Here is a 23828-nt window from a genome sequence, read left to right on the forward strand (position 1 = left end):
TGTAGATATTTAAAGTTTATATAAAAAAGAAATAGGCGCAATAATTTAGTTTAACGTGATTTATATAAATGTTAAATAATGAGCAAGTAATAGACATACAAACAGAAGAACTAATTGTTGATGTTGGTGGCAGTGATAGTAATTCCGATGAGAACAATGAATGTGAAAACTAACTACAAAACAAACAAAATCATTAGGTTTATTTCTTTTTGGTAAGTTATGTTTCTATATTATTTTCTAGTACGCTACTGTCCTATCTGTATTAATACAATAGTTTACGCCTATTGGAAAATTATTTGCGTATCGTTTCGGAGTGATCTACCCAAATAGGCTATAAATGGGCAAGTGCCAGCGCGACCACTCGCCAGCTTCGTTCGTCCGACCTGTACTTTTTTTACTAGTCGCATCCTATAATGTCAATACAGCTACGTTGAAACGATAATATGGTCCAGATAAATCACCAATTTCTGTTAAACAGCAAAGGTACATTTAAACGGACTTCACAGGGTTCGACATGCTGTGGACGCTATGGAAGTCGATAAGAAATTGGCGAGAGAGGTTGGTAGGACACCTTTTCAGGTATGACGGGATAGTTAGAAACATATTAGAAGCATAAGTAGGAGTTAAGAGGAGCAAACCACTGTTCATAAACAGTTTAGGAAGTACGGTGTGTTAGTTTTAGGGAAATGTGAAGATTAAGTAAGATAAAAAAGAGTGGAGATGTGTGTTTAATCAGACTGACGGACCTATGATGATGACGGAAAGGGGTTGATTTGACATTTTCTAATGTTCTACTACGTTTTCTGTTACAAGACATTGTTAAACGTATGAGATGCATATTTAGTATGTTTTTATAAAGCGTTAATTTTTTGTTTTTGTTAAATTACAAAGAAAAACTGACTTTTCTGGATGATCATTAAACTAATTCAATAAAGATAAGTATGTTCAAGATACTATTTTCTTCTCCTCTATTTCTTTTTCAATATTTATGGAGTTAGATAACACAGGACGGAAAAGACGCTAGAGTTAGAACACACAGAATAGTGCACAGCCGGGTATCTCTGTGTCCACCATCAGTTGTAAATTCGAAAGAGTTTACTAAAACTGTATGTTTGAATCATCACTGTATATGGGTGTGAAATGCATAACCGACTACTGTGAAAAAGAAAAAATTAGAAGCGTGTGAAACATGACGTTACAGGGGAATGATGAGGATACCGTGGATAGAGAAGGTTGGAAATGAAGAGATATTGGAAAGAGTAGAAGAACAGCTGACATGATATTCAATTAAAAATAGGCCAGATGAGTTAGTTAGACATGTATTCAAAGTAGGAACAGGAGTTAAAAGCTGCAGATTAGATCACTGTTCGCAACTGGTTGGAGATGCAGGTCCATGTAGTTTTTTAAGAAATGCGAAGATTGGTTCATACAGATAATGGGATGAAGTGGAGATACATGTTAAACTGGTCATTGGAATAAAGATTTTAGAATGATAAGATAATACGGAAGGTTTCTGTAGTCGGAATGTGTACCAACAGTTTTGGAATTTGTAAATAACGCAGTTCTAGGTTTCTATGTAAAATGATTCATAGAAAGTTTCACTTTTTACGTACCTAGTTAGTTTTTGTTATTTTGATACATATATTTTTACCTTTAGACAAAACTGAAATCCTATTTTGAGTAGATCAGAAGTTCACAAAAATGCGTTACCTTGAAGTAAGTAAAGGCGGTACTTCTAAATTAGTTTCAGCTGCTCTACAATTTTCTGGGCAGTGCACCTTGTTATCCTTATTTCCATTTCGACAAAGTTTGGAACAATCCATTTCACATATTGAATTATTTATTCTATTTTTCACATAACCCTCAATACATGTGCACACATTTGGCATTGTACACACTCCATTTAGACATCCTTTTTCACAAATTGGTTGGCAATTTCCGGTCGAATTAGACATATCGTCGTAGCCTTTATTGCAAACGCAAACGCTCGGTTTTATACATTTTCCATTTTTGCATCCTTGAGGACAAACAGGTTCGCAATTAAACTTGTCCACATCATCAAGTGAATATCCTACGTTGCATGAGCAAATTTCAGGAGCTGTACAAATTCCGTTTCTACAAGGTTTGGAGCAAATTGGGTCACATTTGTATTTATTTGGAGGATTCGATTGATATCCTTGATGGCACATGCAATATTCAGGAGCGGTACATTTCGAATTTGTACAAGTTGTAGTACAAATTGGGATACATTTCGTTGTGTTGGTGTTATTTTGAGGGGTGTAATCTTTTAAGCAAGTACAAACCCCAGGAGCCACGCATTTTCCATTCTCGCATCCTCCAGGACATTCTGGAAGACAATTAAATTTATCTTGAATGTCCAGAATATATCCTTCTTTGCAGGAGCATGTGTTTGGCGCTGAGCAGAAACCGTTCGCACAAGGTTTTGAGCAAATTGGATCACATTGGTATTTATTGGAAGATTTAGGTTGATATCCCTCATTGCAAGTACAAGATTCAGGATTGGTGCATTTTCCGTTGATACAGGTTTGAGTACAAACTGGTGTACATTCTGTGGCATTGATGTTGTTTTTGGAATAACCATTTAAACAAGTGCAGGTATTTGGTGCGATGCAATTACCATTGTTGCATGGAATGTCGCATATTGGTTCACATACGTATTTGTCTTCATTGCTTTTAACGTATCCCAAATGACATGAGCATTCTTCTGGTTTAGTGCATGCGGAATTAATACAAGGTTTTGAACAGCTCGGGATGCAGTCAGTATTACCAGGATTCATTTCATATCCTTCCTTACAAACACATCTGTTCGGATCGACACATTGTCCATTGTTTGGACATGCAGGATCGCAAACGGGATTGCATTTGTTCGTTGTGGAATTCATCTTATAACCTTGGTTGCATTGGCAGAAATCTGGAGCCACACATTTCCCATTAACGCACGGTTTTGAACAAACAGGGACGCATTTGTATTTGTCGATTTCGTCTTTTCCAAATCCCGGATCACACGTGCATACTTCTGGATCCGTACAAATGCCATTTACGCATTTCTGGCTGCAATGCGGTACGCACAGGAACTTATCGTTGGGGTCCGTCTCATATCCGTCGTTGCAAGTGCACGTTTCCGGTGCCTTGCACATGCCGTTGGTACAGTTTTTGGAACACGAAGGTTTGCATTCGTATGGAGTGCTCGGATTTGGTTTGTAGCCGTAGTGACAGGTGCACGTATTGGGGGCGGTGCATGTTGAACCAATGCAAGGGTTGTCGCAGATTGGTTCACATGCTCCTGGAGTACCTCTGTATCCGTTACAACAAAACTGTTTTGGTCTAGTCTTGGTGACTATCTGTTAACAAAAAAATGTAAAATTTCCGGTGAACAGCGAAAGTATGAAGTAAATTATTTCAAAAATTGTTTTCCATCCTGTATTCTAAAATAAAATTAATTTATGTTTTCGACTAAAAATCCAGATTTTTAATCATTAAAGAATCCACGTATTTTGAATCATAAAAGAATCCACCTGTTTGTAGGTATACAGGGTAGTCCATTAAGCACGACTTGCTCTCTAGTTCTTACGTCTTGCCGTTGAAATTGGAAAAAAATGTTTCCAATAAAAAATGTCTCTTTTTAAATAATCCATCTGCGGAAAGTAATTTCAGAGATGGCAGACTTCAGGATATACCGGAAGAATACATCAGCTACTTTATTTTAAATGAAACACCCTGTATATTATTGCATTTTTGAATTCAGCATCGATTTTAATATTCAGTTTGTAAAGCATAAGTTTTGCCTGCGCGGTATCTTTTTGGAGTTATTTAGTAATTTCTAGAAAATTTGACGTTTGTAATACCTTACAAAAAATTTTAATATCTCAGCAGTGATAGTCGATAAAAAGATGCGGCTGCCTCTGTTGAAAAGAGCATGAAACACACTTGGCTTTCAATCTAAAAATTTCTTTCAGAGCATATTACATCATTCAAATTTTAAATGTTTCAAACAACAATAACTCATTTTCTTCAAATGGGAAGCCATATTCCAATTTCAACGGCAAGACCGCTAGATAGTAAGGCGCGTTTAATGGACCACCCTGTATATAAAGCAGAACCGTAACTGACTGACTAACTAATAGACAACGCAGTGTCTAAACTCGGTTGATCTAGAGATTAGCAATTTGGCAAGATTATTCCTAGAGTACTCTAAGCATGTACTCATAAGGAATTTTCTACTTTCGATCCGTATAGGGGTGAAAGGTGATGTTATAGTAACTGACTGAAAGAAAATGCTGACTGATTTACAGATTTGAAATTTGGATGAACTATTCAACAATTTACAGCACGATTTGACGCAAACTTTTGACTCTATCAACTGTTATTAAAATGGTGTGTTCTGCCTTTACGCAGTTCGGTGATACATCTTGGTTTGCATATTTACATCCAATAATCTACACCACAAACTAGGACCAATTTTTGACGTTTTGTATTGGTTTGATGACGTAGATGCAATCTTTTAATAATATTGTAGTATTAATCAAATTCCTATTTACTTTATACTGTATAGAAATATAAGGTAATGTAAAAATGGCCTTTTAAATTGGGCCGTATACCAAAGAAAAGTGGCCGACCCGACAGCCTTCTTTTCATACAAACCTCGGTTTTATACACTGTCCGATAAGAAGTTCTCTTCTTTGTACATGAACCATACCAACATCGGGCTCGATAACTTTCAGTGTAACGCTCCCTATAGGGCATTTGTATGGGTATTGTGTAACTGCAATGAAATTATACTGACATTATTAATACTGTACTATTTCATACTTTAGAGTGTTCCATTCCCACCAGCCACTAATACCGGTGGGCGGGCAGTTCCTCCGGACTATGCCGGAAGGTAGGACAGAAAAGCCTCTTCAGCCTATTTTCAGGAATCGTAGGAATGGGTGAGTGGTGGTTCGAGTGAGAAAAATGGGACGGACGAAATGAAAACAGAAGAGAATGAAAGATTGTCTGTGGAATATTATTGCCCTAGCATTAGCCTAAGTGATCCAAGGAAACCACAGAAAAACTTGGACCAAGGTAGACGGACCCGGAATCGAACCGGCGTCCTCGTGAATGCTAACCAATGGTCTAAACGTCTAGGCAATGCCGCTCAGTACTGACATTACTAAAATTTGGATCTCTACTTAAGTATATACAAAAACGTCGAACATTCATCCCTCTATACGAAGCCGAAAGAAATGCACAATGGGCCGAAACTAGACGATTCCGCACCGTGGGTCGGCTGACACCCTAACCGATGAGATACGAATGCTCGAACTTCCGGCATAGATGTGACGAAAAATAGCAAGGCACCTCAGCGTAAAAGTAACCTACTTCCCCACTTTTGCTTCGTAGTGCGTAATCTACTGTTCCACACGCACATTAATTAGTTGCAAACTAGGAATGTCGTGGAGCTTCGTAACGGTAACCCAAACTAATGGATGTCTATCCGAAACTGCAACTGAATCTCATTTTTCTAAGAATTTCGAATAATTTCGAATAGGGGACGAGCTTAAACGAGAGATATTATGGTAGGGTACCCTGCAAAACCACAACAGTTAAAGGTTCGTGTCTTCATTCTAGTGAGCTTACCATTAAATGCCACCCTTACCATAGTATACGTCCCAAGCCAATCATTAAGTCGCAACAAAAAGTCTTTTAAATACTAAACCAAAGAAATTTTAATTTTTGTTTGGGGGATTTTCAACCAGACGGTCGAGGTGAAACCGTTGAAAAAGAGTCTGTACTAATAAGTTATCGTTAATTGGAATCTGATATACTAACAAGCGACAGAAATTGTGATAGTTCGACAGTAGGTACTGATGTATTTTTGTTCACGAGGAAGAGAAAAACAAGAACTATATTGAAATATCATTATCATCATAAGGTCATTAATTCTAATTCTGCTCCACTCATTCCTATTTTCGCTAAAACTAGAACATCCGGCATTATTAACTATTTGCGAACAGTAATCTAATCTAAGTGTACCTCTGTTCTCTTTAACTACTGTTTCTGCTTTTGATATATCTCTAATTAGCCCTTAATGTCTGATAAGGTGTTCTATCAACCTATCTCACCTATTTCTTATTGACTTCCATAGCGCTATCTATTGTCCTACTCTTTTTTTTAATACCACCTCAGTTCTAACGTTTTCTATCTATATTTTAGCTGCTTTCACCGTTCGCGTTTAGCACTGATACAGAGTCATGCTCTAGACATAATTTTTGTCTAAATTAACCGTTCGCGAGCAAAAAAAATATCTTTTCTTGTTACAGGCGACCTACCCTGCGTTTTTATGTTTCTACTGCTCCATCCATCCTGACTTATCTGACTTCCTAGACACCTAAAATCAGTCACTTCTTCTAATTTTTCGTCTCCTATCGTAATATTTGCTCTTTCCCTACATTTTCTTCCCTTGCATACCAGTACATCGAAATAAGAAATAACTTAATACAGTAATCAATAAACAATACAAATTAGGATAAACGAAACAAAGGAATTATACATATTTGAAAATTGGGGAGTGCCCTCATTTTTACTCAGAAAGATTTCCGATACAGGCCAAAAAAGTTGCTGCTATATTGTAGAAGGAATACTCCTTATAATGCTATAAACTACCCCCAGAATTAATTAAACGGTCTTTCCTTTATGTGTGTTCTAATAAAAAATAAAATTGATGCATACAGTCGAAATATTCATCATCTTTACCGTTGCTGAATAAAACTGCCAATTCATCTGCGATGGTGGTCACGTGATTAAAAAATTCGCCGGACCTTACGTATAAATTATAACCCTAAAACGTTACTATCTTAGTCGAAAACCGGATAATTTTCGAGATAATGCCAAAAACTAAAAATAACCCCTTTAACTCCCTAAAAGTAAAAGCCTCACGACTGAAGTTGCTTGAACTTTTCAGGATGTTGGTACTAAGAGCATCTCGGAATCTATTTTTACCTACATACTGGTGGGTTAATATTTGAGAACAAAACAGAAAATAAAATTTTGGTTAGGTACTTATCATTTTGGCTTATTTATATTCACTAGTAAGAAGAATATAATTAGAATTAGATAAAAAGGATTTACATAAATTTAGAGTTTTTTTCAGTATTCTTTATTCCCTAGAGAACTATTACAGAAGTAGGAATTTGTATAGATTTTCTTACCTTTCCACTGTGGTACAGACGCCAGCTTCGGAAACAACAAATTTAAAACTAATTGATACACATAAAACTTGAAAAATAAAAACGGAGTAGTAATAGTAAGTAATCATTATTAGATCAATTATTAATTAATCGGCAAGGAAGAGTGAACGTACACAAATGAACAATAAGTATACATTTAGGACAACTTCTTTGGTCGTTGATGACACACTTCGGTAGGATCATGCTTATGTACAATACATGTAAGCCTTTTTACCGGGATACATAGTGTATTCTATTTGTATTTGTATTGAATATATATAACTATTATGTGTGCTATATTCATGTATTTTTATCATCGTTCAACATGCAAATTTCTCTGCGTTATCAGTTCGACCACTTGGTGAGCCAGAGCAAAGGCTGGTGCTTTAATAGAAGATAATATTTGTGTTTGATGTTATTGAGAAGAATATGAAATTGTAATTGTAAGAACGTGTTGTAAACGGCCATTATCGTATTGTATACATATCTTTTTCAAAAGGTTTTAGAAACCAATGTTTTCTATAAATATTTTTACATATCTTAGGAAGGATGTTAGGAAGAAATGCACATTCTCAGCCCTTATTTTTAGTCCATATATCGAAGTTGCAAATTTCATACTTTAGAGTGTTCCATTCCCACCAGCCACTAATACTTACGTGTGGATACATATTCATTAATTCACTAACTCTACCGTTTCACTTCCCTTTTTGTACAACCAACTGGTGGGCACTTTCCCATCGTGCGGATTGGATTGTTTAGGATTGTAGGGACAGAATTTTGTAGCATCTGAAATATAGTTTTTTATGACAAATCTCGTTCAATCAAAAATTGGTTGCAACTGATTAACACAAAATACGTAATAGGTGTGCAATGCTTAGTTGGTCAGAGCATTGGTGCGTAAAGCCAAAGGTCCCGGGTTCGATTCCCGGCAAGGGGGTGATAACAGCAACAAAAATATTTTCCTCATTAATTAATTTCGAAAAGTGATTTCAAGTTGATGTTGCAATAATAATAAAGTTCATTTTTCCAAAATTTTTTAATGTGGTAGCAATAAATTTTCCCCGCGGGGGGCACATGCGGCATTCCTAATGATGCGCAAATGCGGCAAGGCGTCATATGCCCCTTCCTGGCCCTAGAAGGCAACCTCATGGGGCCCACAAGAGGTAGTGATCTACCCACTTAAGGATTCTACATGCACCCCCCTCAAATTTCTAGTCGGGGTACTGTATGTTATAAATGAAAACCAGTAGCTTGTACCGCATTTAGTTATATTGCAACTCTCAATTTTACAGTGTGTAGATGAGTTCACTCACCTGTTGAATCCTCATCTGATGACGATTTTTTGATTTTGTATGAAATTTTTTTGTAGCGCCTCCATATAACAAATAATATTAAAATTGTAATTCCTACCAAGAGACTTGCCACTATTGATGTTAGCAAAAGTAGCGATTTCCTAAAAAACACATATTATTGTTTATATTATGATNATCAGTAAAATTACTAGTATATATTTGGATATTTATAAAAACTTGTTTAATAAACAAAGATTCAGCTACTAACTTAAACTAAAAATGCCTTCTGTATTTATAAACTATTATGTTAATAACATCACAGTTTTTCGATTAAACAAATCATAATTAGCTTTTAATCATATTTTGTTAATTTTAGCATGTTGAGCTTTTTTCCCGTCTCGACTAAAGACAAATTTCTCGAGAATTCTCGCCTCGAAATTCGTTTCTTCGTATGTACCACTTGAAGCTTATTTCTAGTTCCATCCTGAACTCTCCTACATTCTCTTTCTAAAATATTGTTACGTATTTAAACACCTTCTCGCTCTATTACTACCTTTGTTTAACTATTTGCTGTCTACTGTTAATTAGTTATCAATTCACCACTATATGAATACTTTGTTACTTATTTGCTCTCTCTTCTCCGCTCGGTATCACCACGTACCTCGAACTCGTACTGACTGCACTCGATCTCGCGACAACTATTTATAGAGGCTGGCCGTGTTTCTAGAATGATCCAGTATATGCAGTCTAGAAACCTGGTCTCCTTTGTCACTATGTATGTTGGATTGCCTACAATATCGTAATTCGAGATAAGACAGTTCCACTGGACCCAAACTCTTTTCGTTGACTGGCTTAGATGGTTCACGTCTGTTTACGATAGTGTTGAGATTCTGGATTATTTCCATTTCATTATTAGGATAATATTTTCGTCCTTCCTCTGATCTTTGATTAATTCGTTATCTTCCTAGGATTCCTCAGGCTGAACGGTGGTTAGATTACAACGGACCGAGTAATATTTGTAGTTATCCACCGAGTTGTTTATCAAGACGATGCGTGTTGGGTGACCTAGACGTGACAATACTATGGTATTGTATATATATAGGTGCTCATTTTGCGGAACATCTTCGTTTTGGTCGATGCCCATGGTGTGCTGATAGGAACTAAAGCTCAAAATCATGATTCGTTTTTGGCAGTTTTGATAAATTACTGAAAAAGAACGCTTAAGCTCTTCATCTGAGGTATTTCAAGTTATCTTAGTAAAACCAGGTGTTACGCTTGAAATATTTTAGTAGCAGCAAATACATAGTAGATGGCGATACACTACCTCTATTTAGGTATTACGTGAACTCGCTTTCTTGAAGCTTCATGAGTTCATGACGGCATGACCTAGAGGTTCAGATCGTTGCTTAGCATTCGGGAGGACACCGGTTCGATTCCGGGTTTTTCCTTGAATCAATGAGTTTCGTTTCTCTCATTTTTGTCACACCAACCAACACCTACACCCATTCCCATGATTCCTAGAAGGTCCGAAAATACTGACCGCCCACTAGCATTGTTAGCCGGTGGAAACGAAACACCCAAAAGTTTTTTTGCTACCTATAACGTGCTAATGAGATCCCTGCTTCTATTTGGATACTACAAGAGCTGAAGGTTCTTTACTAAACGCAAAGGCAGCATTTCCTTTTCAATAGATAGTAGGTATTTAAAAAGTCTATTTGTTTTGATTTATTTATTATACTTATCATTTATTACAGTTTAAATTTAAAAATGGCATAAGCAACTTATCTTGGCTATTTTGAATACGATTTACGTCATAACTGTCGGACAGATTTATATGATACTTCCACTAAATGTTGTGAGCATAGTAAATAATTATCCGGTTTTCTCAACAATTAAGCTTTTTTATTATAATAAACAGTTTTACGTCAGCTTCTGTATTTCAGAACAAAAACAATGAACATTGTACAAGGATATCTACAGTAACAGCTACAAATGCTAAATTGAAAAGTTCAACTTTGGTTTGATGATTTATTAATTTCTTAGTAGGTAATGTGTTTTCCTTTTTTTTCTGGCAGAATTAGTTCCCAGTGAATCACCGATCGACGTTCCCTTTTGACGCATACGTTGCTGTTCTTCGATTTTTTCAAGTATCCCAGATTGCAGATGCAATAGTTAGGTCTAGTGCACTGCCCATTTACACATTCCTCTGGGCAGTGCGCCACACATTTATTACCCGATAACGAACTTGTATCCTTGATGTATCCAGGGAAACATTCGCATGCGTTTGGGGCTACACAGACACCTGAAATAAAAAGAAAAAATTTTGTAGTATACGAGCAAGTCCGGTATGATTTAATCGATTTCTCTAAAACAATTTTAAGGATTTTCACGTATTCACAGATGTTTCGAGTTAAAAATTATATTTAAATAACAAATCCCATTTTCGAGAATGTTTTCAATGTTAATGTATCCAATAAAACATACAACTGTTCGATAAATGTTACTGACCGTTAAGACATGGTTCCGAGCATTGTGGATCGCACTGTATACCGTTCTTGTTCAAAATCCACCCTTCCTTACACGAGCACACATTGGGGGCGGTACAAAGTCCATTTTTGCATCCCCTAGGACATGAAGGTGAACATGTGAGGTCGTTTTTCTGTACATAACCTTGTTTACAAGAGCATTTGTTGGGACCCACACAGGTACCACCGCCGCAGCCTCCTTCGCAGTAATACTCACATTTTCCAGTTACTTCATTTCTATGGAATCTGAAAAAAAAAAAAATAAATCGAGAAAGTCAATGATCAAAATGGGTTGAATAGTGGTGCTATCTTTTTCAATCTGTTGGTTTCTCAATGTTCAATAACTAGACTGTGTCTATAGCGAAAATCCAGGATTTTCTTGTTGCTGATTTTCGATATTTATGGGTCAGATAACTCAGGATCGAAAAAGTGCTATCGAAAGAGTAGGTGAAAGAGACCCTTATAGAAGTCAATGCTCAGACGTGAAGAGCCAGTTAGAAACATTGTATTGAAAGTAGAAAAAGGAGTTAACAGGGGTAGAGGTAGACCTACATTATATAATTACTTACAAATGGCTAAAGGTGTAGCTTTACTTGTGTTTGAGATAGGAAGAAGTAGTAGTAGAAGTAGGCATATGTAGGCAGAGAAGGCCAATAAAAAGTTTAGATTTTTGTCTCATAATCCGTTGTACTTTGTGACTGTCAATAATAAGAACGAAGATAAACATAGGTACTACCCAAAAAAATTATCCCAACAACGATTAATTATCAAAATTTAATATATTTTGCAACATCATCAAAAATACCTATACTCGTAAATATAGTTTAAAAAATAATTTAAAACCGAAGAAGCAGAGAAACAACATAAGAATAAAAGTCAAAAATGCACCCGGTTTTTAAAATCAATAACGGACAACGTACAACCCTCCAAAGATACCTTGTGTTGTCAGTTTTACTAAGTACTTCCAATAGTAGTCCAGTCATTAATTCAAAAAACGAAGTTTTTGTATGTCAAACGTCGCCATAATACCAAACGTCACCATAATTTGTTTGAAATTGTTTTTTATATTCCTTTTTCAGCACTTTCTTTACATTGCATAATTGAACTACATATGTTTAATAAACCTATAACCCGTTCAAAACTGTTATGAACAGTTACACAACTATTTTCACATCTAACTACATATATCTTTTCTTTTTCCTAATGGCGCACCTCTATTTTCTCAACAGATATTGATACGCAGTTCGAATATTTAGGTACACCAATTTAAAGAGTACATTCTTTCCTTTTGTGTTTTCACAATATAATTTTCTTAAGCTCACTTACTAAACGTAAGTCCAAATTCAAATTACACAAATAGTAACTCTCTCAAAATTTTTTATGACATCCTTTGTTCGAAATGTGGTGTTAATACAAGCGAATAATGAGGAAGGAAACAATGGATAGACAAGGTTAGAATTAAGGAGGTATTACTATAGAAAGTGTAGGAGAACAGAGATCACTGTTGAAGTCAATAAAAAATAGGTGAAATATGGTATGACATCTTCTCAGGCATAAAAGGCTAGTAGAAAGGGGAATAGAGGTAGACCTAGATTAGATTACTGTTTATTAATAGTTAAGGACGTAGGACGTGTTACTGTTAAGGAAATACGAAAATTAGCTGAAGATAGGAAAACGTGGACCTTTTGATGATGATGACAAGCTATGTCTAATGCCTAATTTTTTAACTAGACAAATCTCTTGTGACTTCAAAGAATCGGGGCGTAATGTTTTAAGATGGTCTATTTTGTCAACATATCGTCATAGAGCAGGAAGGTTTAAAGATTTCTTTTTAGATATTTTCGTACCACATTGTAGTTCACACCCTCTGCAAGTCTAATTAATTTTAGAAATAGGTAATCTAGAAATAAAAACTGTTGCCTCGTTTTTTCACCGCAAAGTAAAGGAGTTTTTTTGGTAGGTGCATCTTTAATTACTTTGTCACTTACCCTTTTTGGCATTCGCAATGTTCTGGAGCAGTGCAGTTTCCTCCAACTCCGCACCCTCCGCGACAATGGGGTATGCAAAATCTTCCATGTTGTTCCAACACATACCCATCGTGGCAAACGCAAACTCCGTTGGAAGTGCATTCTCCGTTTAGACAACTTTTCGGACATGTTGGTACGCAGTTGTCGTCCAAGTCACGCACGAACCCTGGCCAACATACGCACACGTTTGGTCCGGTGCAATTCCCATTCACGCAACCGTCTTCGCAGATGGGTTCGCAGTGGCGGAATGTGTGTGGTATTGGACGGTACCCTTTACAACATTCGAAAATTCGACTGTAACCGGGTTTAGACTGTAACAAAAAAAGTCTCAAATTGAAACCAACAGATTTTTCTTTAACTTGACAGCAGTTTACAGCCCGACAAATACTTTATAATATAATGTCTTTTAATTAATCAAAAAATAAAATTAGAACCCAAAAGAAAGCTGAAATTTACAGTATCGAATGTATCAATAAAACTGTCGCATTTACAGCCCATTTCAATATGTTAGAATTGTGACCTTGAAGAAATCTGCGCGAAGATAGAAAGAATACACACTAGGCGTGAGCAAGACAGAAATAGTCGGAACAAGCTTGAACGAGCAGAGCTCTCGATGGACGGTCTTAGGAGATCGGCTAGAACTATACAGTACTAGACGAAAATGTTTAGCAATTTCTTAAAACAAAAATGCATATAAATTAAGAATAGAAAACAAAGCAAAAGTTTTATAAGTGTGTAGAACGTTAAGTTAATTCACTTCTTATTATTTTTGGCTAAATATGCTTTTAGATAAAGCATATTCTTAAATCTTAACGAGGCAGTTTAAATAATTTTGCAAATGGTACTGTACACTTTTGTCTAGCTCTCGCTCGATGATCTGTGAAGAAATGAGCTACGCAGACAAATATGATTGAATTTGGAATTATGCTACGGCGCATCCTAATAAAGGGAGAGAGCATATCTCCAACTTCTTGAAATGAACAATACTTTCTTCTTTCAACTTACATACTAGACTAGAACAGTTGCTGACAAAACGCCTACTTTTACACACGACAGATTGTAGGGAATATTTTGAACATAGAAAAGAGATGTCAGGTAGGAATTGCAGCGGTCACCAATAAATAGGAATACCATTACACCAATTAATGTGTCAGCATCTGACTTTAAAAAAAGTTGAAGATTCTTAGGAATCCAGGAAACTAAAGACGCTTGTTTAAAGATATAATTCTAACCAGGCAGTTATAAAGCCGACCCTGACCTTTTACGTCCTTGAGCAATCTCTAATCACTGCACCGCTTACTTTTATTCGGTTATCTCTATTTACTCTGTACCACTCACTCATGAAGCATTTCCTAACTTAACAAGGACATGTTTAGAACGCAACAAATTACTACAATCCCAAGTGGAAATAAGTAAGAAAGAGTGATACGTCGATTTTCACAGATAATTTATTGCGGACTTTACCAATTTTGATCGTCCCAACTATACCTCTACATTTGTCGAATAAATGATCAAAGGAACCACAGAAACATTTGAACCAGTGCAGCCGGACTCGAAATCGAACCGGTGGATTTATCAATAATTCCATTTGATTGTTTATAAAGTTGATGTTGTTTGCAATTAGTTTTTTAATTCCGAAATTTTCTAGAAGTGTGTTTTCTACCTTTTATCTACTATATGTATTGACATCCTGGTTTTTTATAGTATAATGTTACACAGCAATGCCTATCGTGCTTTTACGTTTAAGAATACCGTCCGATGCTCTTTAAATCTTGTTTTGACGGTTCCCCCTGATTGGCCAATCAAAAAAGAAAGAATTATAGACTCTTTACCTTTCTAATTAAATTTATACAAGCGTCTATTATCAACTATGTGAAATGCTACACTAAATTTTTCTGTTTCATTAATTAAATCAAGATGAGTTTTCGGAAAAGCCGTGGTATTGATGTTTTATCTTACATCCTATACTTTTTTGTAAACGGTGCATAAAAATGATTGATTGCCGGATATTGTACTTACCCCATTACCAGGAGGAACATATCCATTTCTATCTTCTTCACTCAATAATTCTATGGTTCTGAAATTTTATAGAAACTTGTTAGATTGCATACGCTCCACCCACTTCCTTCTCAGAAAAATTGATGACCTAATGTTTTTCGTAATTTCAAGGCTTTTTCTGTGTAGGATTATACATACATTACAGAAAATACAATGTATATACCTATCTATATTTGCTTTTTTTAATACATATTCCACTTTTAACTGTTATATAATATATAATAATGAATGATAAACATAAAAAAACTGTCTCGGGAAAGTTTTGAAAATGTTTTATTTGAAAAATTTTGAACTGAAGCAACTGAATTTATAATAATGTAATGTTTTGGATTTTAGAAACGAGCAGGCTGCAACATGTAAATTATCAATTATTATACAATTATATAATGTTTTTAACATGATTAATCCAAAATTAGTACATTATCAGATTAATAAAGAAATAAATGACCCTCCTGTATGAGGTCAACACAGTTGTTTTACTTTTAATATAAAGTAAATGTATACAAATAAGTCATTTGCATTTGACAATAATTAAAATCTTTTTTTTTTCATAAGGAACTTAAGTTATAATTCGGTTATGTATTTATTTAAAACTTTGAGTATATCCTATATAATTTGTGGATAATTCAAAATTTTTAAATACTTCTAAAGTTACGTTATTTTTTAATCGAACAAAAAATAGGTACTTACGGCACTTCTACTGTACAAAGTCCAGAAAATCTTGTACCATTGTGATGAACTTTTGAATAATTACCGTGAGTTGCATTATAGGCCCCCTCCGATTTTGCGATAAGGATGAAACCCAAGATTAATAAACCGAATTTGTAAGAAAACATTTTCTATAAATATATATCCACACAACACACTCTTATGCTGTTGTTAGATCGAAAATTAATTACAATTCTTTTAGCGGACTGTTAAATAGATTATAACAGATGTATTATCGTCTTCGAACGGATGCCACTGTTGACAACTTTATCTTGCCTTTTGCGAAGCGATTTCGCGCTTATTTACATATGTAACACTAATTTCCATTTGGAATTACAGACATAATAAGAGACGAACGCTCCTTGAATAAATCGCAAATTAAAACGTTTTCACATATGTGAAAACATTATTTTACTACTTTTGTGGCAACTTTTGAAAAAATTGAGTGAGGAGAGTGAAATAAAATAAATTAATGTAATTGCTTTTTTTTGTGTAAATTGCTTGAAAGAACATATATAAATAATAACAAATTTGTCTTTGAAATTCAAACTTTTCATTAATAAAGAAGAAGAAACAAAATTACGAATATTAATTTTAGCCAGTGGGAGGCGTACATACTGATGTACACAGATATATATAATCATATTTATTATTTATTGAATGTATCGGATTGGATATGTTTTTAATGCATTAACTGCAATCTAATTATTTGTTTGTTTTCAATTATTTGTTGAGAATAATTAGTAATAAAATGTCTTCTGCTTCTACCTTTGTTATGTCATTTGAACCAAAAGTATAATAATAATAATTTTTGGTCTAAAAACCGAATACCCGGCGTTAGCTGCGCTTTGATTAGGTATATTTAATTACCTGCAATCATCAAAGAACGGCATCTTTCATTGTAAGAGTGGTATATACTTTGTTCAAAACATCTTGAAAGTTCGATTAGTTTAGGACGGTTTTCAGAAAAGCAGGGGTGGGATACCTGACTGGAAATTTGTTTGCGATCTGTGTCTTGTTCTACATACCTGACTTCTAATAAGACCCAGATAATATAATTTTGATATGGCTCGGATCAGATATGTAACGCCTTGTAATTACTTCATTAGGTTATATATTTTAGCCCTGATCAGGTCACCTGATTGGAACTGGATAAGATATGTAACAGTATTGTATAAAAATAAATAAAAGTAAAACAAAAATACTGGTATGCAAGGGAAGAAAATGTAGAGAAAGGGAGAATATAAAGATAGGAATAGAATATAAAGATAGGAGTATCTAAGAGGTCAGGTAAGTCAAGTCGGAAGGAATAGTAGGGATATAAAGCAGAGGATAGCGCAGGGGAGAGTCGTCTTCATTAAAAAGAAGTCACTTCTATGCTCGCGAATGGTTAATTTAGAAATTCGAAAAGGATTGTTAAAAGTGTGTTTGGAATGCGGCACTGTACGGGTACGAAACATGGACGGTGGGCGCGGCGGAAAAGAAAAGGTTAGAAGCGTTACAAATAAATGATGAAGATACTGGTTAGAATTGATAAGGTATTAAGAAGAGTAGGAGAACAGAGGACTTTATGGAAGACAATAAGAAATAGGCGAGATAGGTTGGTAGGACACCTTCTTAGGCATGAAGGTCTAGTGAGAGGCATATTGAAGGCAGAAAAAAGACATGTGGGATGTTCTAGTTTTGAGGAAATGCGAAGATAAACTCAGAACAGGAAAGAGTGGAGGTGCGTGTCCAACGAGACTTAGTCTAACGACTTTATGATGTTGAAAATATGTAACATCTTAAAACATTTGAGTCTAATCAGGCAACCAAACTTGCCCCCGATTGGGCTATTACCCTATTTGGTCTTGATTAGGTTATATAATTTGACCCTGATCAATTTGCCTGATTTGGACCGGATAGGATATGCACAGCTTTAAAACAATTAGACCTAATCAGACAATCAGTTTTAGGTTTATTAATACCTATAAAATTTTTCCCACTGAAATACAAAATAATAAATACATAGACAGAGAAGCTCTGTATGTATGTTTATAATAACAAGCCATAATGGGAGATGCCCTATGCCTGTTCGATTAGCATTTTGCCTTACCTGTGTAGGCATTTAATGATTAACTATATAATTTTGTTCACATTATTAAATGGAAATAAATCATAAATTTTAAGAAATTATGCGGAAATGTGGGAGAGAATCCAGTATGTAGTAAAAATAAAAAAAAATATTATTACGAACATGTATTACTACTACTGTTAAAATTTACATAAAAACTAGAAAAAGTCGGATCTTCCTTGCAACTTCGTATCTCATCGTAAATGTTTTCTCCACTAGAAGATTTTTCGCAAACGTTAGATGAAAATTTGACTGAGAAATCCACTAATTCTGGTACCGTGGAAAATGTTAATCCTTTTGACAAAGTTCCTTGATGTTGCAATAAATCTAAAAGAACATGGCTGATAACATATTCACAAAAACGTAATTGATAATTAGCAATGAAAAATCAATAAGGTTTGACAAAAAGAGTGTTTGACCCCGACGTGATTTGAACACGCAACCTTCTGATCTGGAGTCAGACGCGCTACCGTTGCGCCACGGAGTCACTTGAACAAATCAGATACAGTAATTAATGAACAAGTAAAACATAATATTACTTTATGTACTTCTTTCAATGTAATGAATTGATACTCATCACATTCAAACCTATTATATAACAAGAAAATCATAATGTAAATGTATACAAATAAGAAATTTGCATTTGACAATAATTAAAATCTTTTTTTTTTCATAAGGAACTTAAGTTATAATTCGGTTATGTTTTTATTTAAAACTTTGAGTATATCCTATATAATTTGTGGATAATTCAAAATTTTTAAATACTTCTAAAGTTACGTTATTTTTTAATCGAACAAAAAATAGGTACTTACGGCACTTCTACTGTACAAAGTCCAGAAAATCTTGTACCATTGTGATGAACTTTTGAATAATTACCGTGAGTTGCATTATAGGCCCCCTCCGATTTTGCGATAAGGATGAAACCCAAGATTAATAAACCGAATTTGTAAGAAAACATTTTCTATAAATATATATCCACACAACACACTCTTATGCTGTTGTTAGATCGAAAATTAATTACAATTCTTTTAGCGGACTGTTAAATAGATTATAACAGATGTATTATCGTCTTCGAACGGATGCCACTGTTGACAACTTTATCTTGCCTTTTGCGAAGCGATTTCGCGCTTATTTACATATGTAACACTAATTTCCATTTGGAATTACAGACATAATAAGAGACGAACGCTCCTTGAATAAATCGCAAATTAAAACGTTTTCACATATGTGAAAACATTATTTTACTACTTTTGTGGCAACTTTTGAAAAAATTGAGTGAGGAGAGTGAAATAAAATAAATTAATGTAATTGCTTTTTTTTGTGTAAATTGCTTGAAAGAACATATATAAATAATAACAAATTTGTCTTTGAAATTCAAACTTTTCATTAATAAAGAAGAAGAAACAAAATTANCAAGTAAAACATAATATTACTTTATGTACTTCTTTCAATGTAATGAATTGATACTCATCACATTCAAACCTATTATATAACAAGAAAATCATAATAGCCTGGTGAAATTATTTTTTTAATAAAAAACTGTTTTTTTAATAAAGTTTATACAAAATGCAGTAATTAAGTTTAAATAAATAAATAATTTTTAGAAAAAATTCAATCGGATAGATTTACAACTTATTAGGTATTATTAGTTTTTATTTGCTGCCCTTATTAGCTTGATACAACATTAACAAATAAAAAATACGTAGGTACTTAAGTAGTTAGTAATTTATTTTTCCGGGAAATTTTCATTTTATAATTACCTGTAGGCAACTTATTGAACAGAGTTGAGTTAGTGTAAAATAAACAACAATAAATTATTAACAATAAGTACTATAGTAAAGCAATAAATATCTACATATACATGGCAATATGTACATATAACTATTGTAAATTAGTTGATATTGTAAAATAGATAAATAGCTTTTCAATTTGAAGTTATATAAAAATGTACCAAATTGTGAACAGAGCATGCAGAAAGTGCCGGAGTGCACCGGAAACGGTGTAACATGCAATAATACAATGTGAAAACACAAGGGTAGATAGGAGAATGGAAATCCTAGTGAATACAGGTACATGGAATGAATGAAAGATGTTATAGAAAAAAGAAAAAAAGCATGCCTAAAAGGCAGGAGGTAAGTAAAGGTATGAGAGGTGAAGGAAAGAAAAAAATGAGACTCCTTTATCGCTAAAAAGATTTTTAATTTGATATTTAATATATTGGGATACGTCTAACCCCAATATTGCTTTGATTAAACCACTGATTACAAAATAGGGGAAGAGTGATCAATAGAATTTTTAATTTGATGTACCATTTTTGACCATAGGTACTTAGTTGTGGTTTCTGATTCATTCACTGTAATTCTTCATTAAATACAGAAGCTTTTCCAGTTTTGATATAATTTTCTAGATGACTGTAAGTTGCCAAAATTAATGTAAGCAGTTTGTAAAACTTTAAATTAAGAAACAGGAGAACTCCTTAAGATCATATAAATTTACAGATGTTAGTTGAGAAAACGATAGAAAAAAGAAAGAAGCTAGAAGAAGGATAGGATTTAGGGATAGATAAATAACTGCTAGTTACAGAATTTAAGTAACGTAATATAGAAGTAAATATTAAGAAAGGAGCTAGACAAGGGTGTATATTGTCACCACTACATTTTAATTTATACAACGAAGATATTGTAAACATGAAAACTTAGGGTTAGACATACCGGAGTAAAAGATTAACCTTCTTTCCGATTTGCGGATAATAGATATAGCAGTGTGAGGATCAAGCAAGGAGGAGTTAGAGTTACCTAAAAATATGGAAGCGGTATTGATGGAAGAGTATGGTATAAAAATTAATAAATATCAAACAACGTATTAGTATATATAAGGGACGTTAAAGTAGGGTTAGAACTAATATAAAAATAAGAGACGATTTTAATAAAAGGAAATCACTTTTGTGCTCGAAATTGCTTAATTTGTAAATTCTGAAACAATTTCTAAAGAGGTACACGTTCCCCCCGTATGGGTACGAAACGTGGAAGCGTTTAAAATTTGGATATTGTGGATAGAAAAGATTAAATATGAGGAGGTATTAGATGGAGTAGGACAGCAGAGAGCATTATGGAAATCAATAAGAAATAGGCGAGATGAGTTGATAAGACACCTTTCTCGGACAAGGAGGACTACTTAGGCATACCTATTAGGAGCAGAAGTAGAAGTTAAGAGGTTAGACTAGGTTACTGTTCGGGTTTCAAAGTAGTACGAGGATTTGCTCAAGATAGGAAGAAATGAAGGTTCGTCTCCAACCAGTCTTCGAGCTGAAGACCTTATGATGATGATGAAAACTTTGTTTAGGTTGTATGGCAGTAAATAGAGCTTCATACAAAAAACATAAGATGAGCAAACGGATTTCTCCAGTTTTGCAATTTAAAAAATTTTCGCCGAATTCAGACAATATTTCACGATGGGGAGGGAGTTTATGTATTCTACAAGGGGGAAAATTCTCTCCCGATCACCCCTAATCATTCTTCGGGTTAATGACCTTATAATTATGATAAAAACTTTGCTCACGTTGTAAATTCTAAATAGAGCTTCAAACAAAACCTACAAGATGAGGAGAAACTGATTTCTCGATTTCTGCAATTTGAAAAAATTTCGCTGAATTCAGGTGGCGTTCCCTGGCGCGGTGAAGTTTATACTATTTGGAAGAATTTCTCTTCCGGTCACCCCTAACCATTCTTCGGGTTAATGAACTTATCAGGGTGATAAAAACTTTGCTCAAAATGTAAATTGTAAATAGAGCTTCAAACAAAACCTACAAGATGAAGAGAAGCTGATTTCTCCATTTCCGCAATTTGAAAAATTTTCGCTGAATTCAGGCTGTGTTCCATGGGGGCGGGGAGGTGTGTACCACCGTGGAGAATTTCTGTCCCGGTTACCTCCAACCATTCTTTACGTTAATGACCTTATGATAATGATGTAAATTTTGTTCAGGTTGTAAACTATAAATAGAGCTTCATACAAAATACACAAAATGGAGAGAGAACTGCTTTCTCCATTTCTGCAATTTTAAAAATCTTCGCTGAAACCCAGCAGCGTTCCCCGGGAGAGGGTTTTACTAGTGGGAGCAATATCTCTGCAAGTCACCCCACTGGCTACTGAATTTGTTCATTTGGTATATATTGTGGTTAAGAATCTTTGTATTCCGAAGGAGAATCATTATTTAAAATTAAATAACCTGAATATGCGACTCAAAATTACTGCAATATTACAAATGGACAGCAAAATGGGACTACTAGGCCCAAATTGATATTGTATTATTAACCTGTATTTACTCCTTTATTTCTTTAGAAAGTGGATGTTTCCTTTTTAATTTTTTGAGCAACATCTGTTGTCTGTTCGCCGTTTTCAGCACGTTGTTTTTGTTCAGTTCAATTGGATGTTTTCTTCGGTTCTTGAATCGATTTGTTTTCTCGGGCACATGTATAATACGTGTACATGTGAAAAATGCGGAAACAATAAAAGCGGCATGTATCTTAAGCATCTGAAATGTGGACGTACCTGGCGAAACGACTCCTTGAAAGACGTTGTTTACGTTTGTGCAATCGGCATTTACTGCTACGTTACAACTGTTGTTATTATCCGTTTTGGTAAAATGGACTTTGCAACAGGCCGACGGATTTCTTGCGTTTCTTCTACCATATTTGAACTTTATAATGAAAACGGCTGCAACTATCACGCTTATCGTCATACCAATACCTGCGAATGCAACTATTTAATGGGTTCTATTAGTCTGTGTACATGCAATCCAAAATATTATAAGTGATGTAAGATTAATGAGATTTTGCGTTTTAAAAAATACATAAGGAAGTGCCATGGACGTGAAGAAAAGTACCTAGTACAAAATAATACTTATTTGATATTAATTAANTTCGTTTCATGCGTGTTGCTATGTAACGAAATCATGCAACACTTTTCCCCCACTGCCTGTCCCTATGTATGCTTAGATCCTTAAAACTACGCAACGGATTTTAATGCGGTTTCTTTTAATAGATAGAGTGATTCAAGAGGAAGGTTTATATGTATAATACATGCATAATATAGTAGAGAAATACTGATAATTTTAGAGGTTTGTAATGTGATGTCGTAAATAACATTTTTTTTGCGCTTACATTGCAAACGCTGGCTGAACCCTACGAGATAGATCAAAATAATGTACTACAGTATTGTACACCTTAGAAATGTTTACAAAAAAAGTCCGCGATGGTATATGTCTATCTCTTAGGGATAACCCACAATAACCATTTTTTATCCTTTACCTTTTACGAGAAATAATGGCTTATTTACGAAGCGATTTTAAGCGATACAGCATTAATCCTTATCCAATTAAATACTTTTAAATACACTGTGCATTTTAAATGAATATTTTCGAAGATATTACAGACTTAATTTATAGGGACATACCACAATAACCATTTTTAATTCTTTACTTTTTATGAGAAATAATGGCATATTTACCAAGCGATTTTAAGCGATACAGCATTAATCCTTATCCAATTAAGTACTTTTAAATACATTGTGCATTTAATATAGATCAATATGGCCTTTACAGTATGTAATTTAAATGTATATTTTCGAAGATATTACAGACTCAAAATGCAGGGACATAGCGGTTGCGGCGGTACCGGCCGGTTTGTATTATCTAATGACAAAAAAGCTGTGATTGTTGTATATAAAAACATTCTATATTATATTTACTATCAGCATTGCACCCGTGCGAAGCATAGTGTACAAATAATACCATTAAACCAATTCCTTAACCCCCATCCCGGTATGTTTGTGTGTTTGAAGAAGTTTCACTTCAGTAGCGTGTTGTATAATTACACGTT

At 34.5% G+C, this 23828-nt stretch overlaps 2 protein-coding genes and 1 non-coding gene across 3 annotated transcripts in view; all 3 read right to left on the minus strand.

The window, feature by feature from the left end:
* The window catches only part of LOC108739677 (multiple epidermal growth factor-like domains protein 10), a 17609-nt gene extending 1458 nt beyond the window's left edge, over positions 1-16151 (minus strand). Inside the window, exons 1-8 of the mRNA XM_025979324.1 lie at positions 15822-16151; positions 15093-15150; positions 13035-13384; positions 11030-11292; positions 10570-10823; positions 7212-7330; positions 4663-4783; positions 1711-3362 (exon numbers count right to left, since the gene is read on the minus strand). Of these exons, the coding sequence (XP_025835109.1) occupies positions 1711-3362; positions 4663-4783; positions 7212-7330; positions 10570-10823; positions 11030-11292; positions 13035-13384; positions 15093-15150; positions 15822-15967 (2963 nt within the window). The 5' untranslated portion in view covers positions 15968-16151. The remainder of the gene's footprint in view (positions 1-1710; positions 3363-4662; positions 4784-7211; positions 7331-10569; positions 10824-11029; positions 11293-13034; positions 13385-15092; positions 15151-15821) is intronic.
* A 1916-nt stretch (positions 16152-18067) lies between these two features.
* The window catches only part of LOC108739673, a 10830-nt gene continuing 5069 nt past the window's right edge, over positions 18068-23828 (minus strand). The window contains exons 2-3 of the mRNA XM_025979325.1: positions 22501-22710; positions 18068-18279 (exon numbers count right to left, since the gene is read on the minus strand). Coding sequence (XP_025835110.1) covers positions 18068-18279; positions 22501-22710 — 422 coding nt within the window. The remainder of the gene's footprint in view (positions 18280-22500; positions 22711-23828) is intronic.
* Positions 18368-18439, minus strand: Trnaw-cca. Its single transcript has one exon. It is a non-coding gene; the product is annotated as a tRNA-Trp (tRNA).

The sequence above is a fragment of the Agrilus planipennis genome, unplaced genomic scaffold (assembly GCF_000699045.2).
Source record: "Agrilus planipennis isolate EAB-ADULT unplaced genomic scaffold, Apla_2.0 scaffold249, whole genome shotgun sequence".
NCBI lineage: Eukaryota > Metazoa > Arthropoda > Insecta > Coleoptera > Buprestidae > Agrilus > Agrilus planipennis.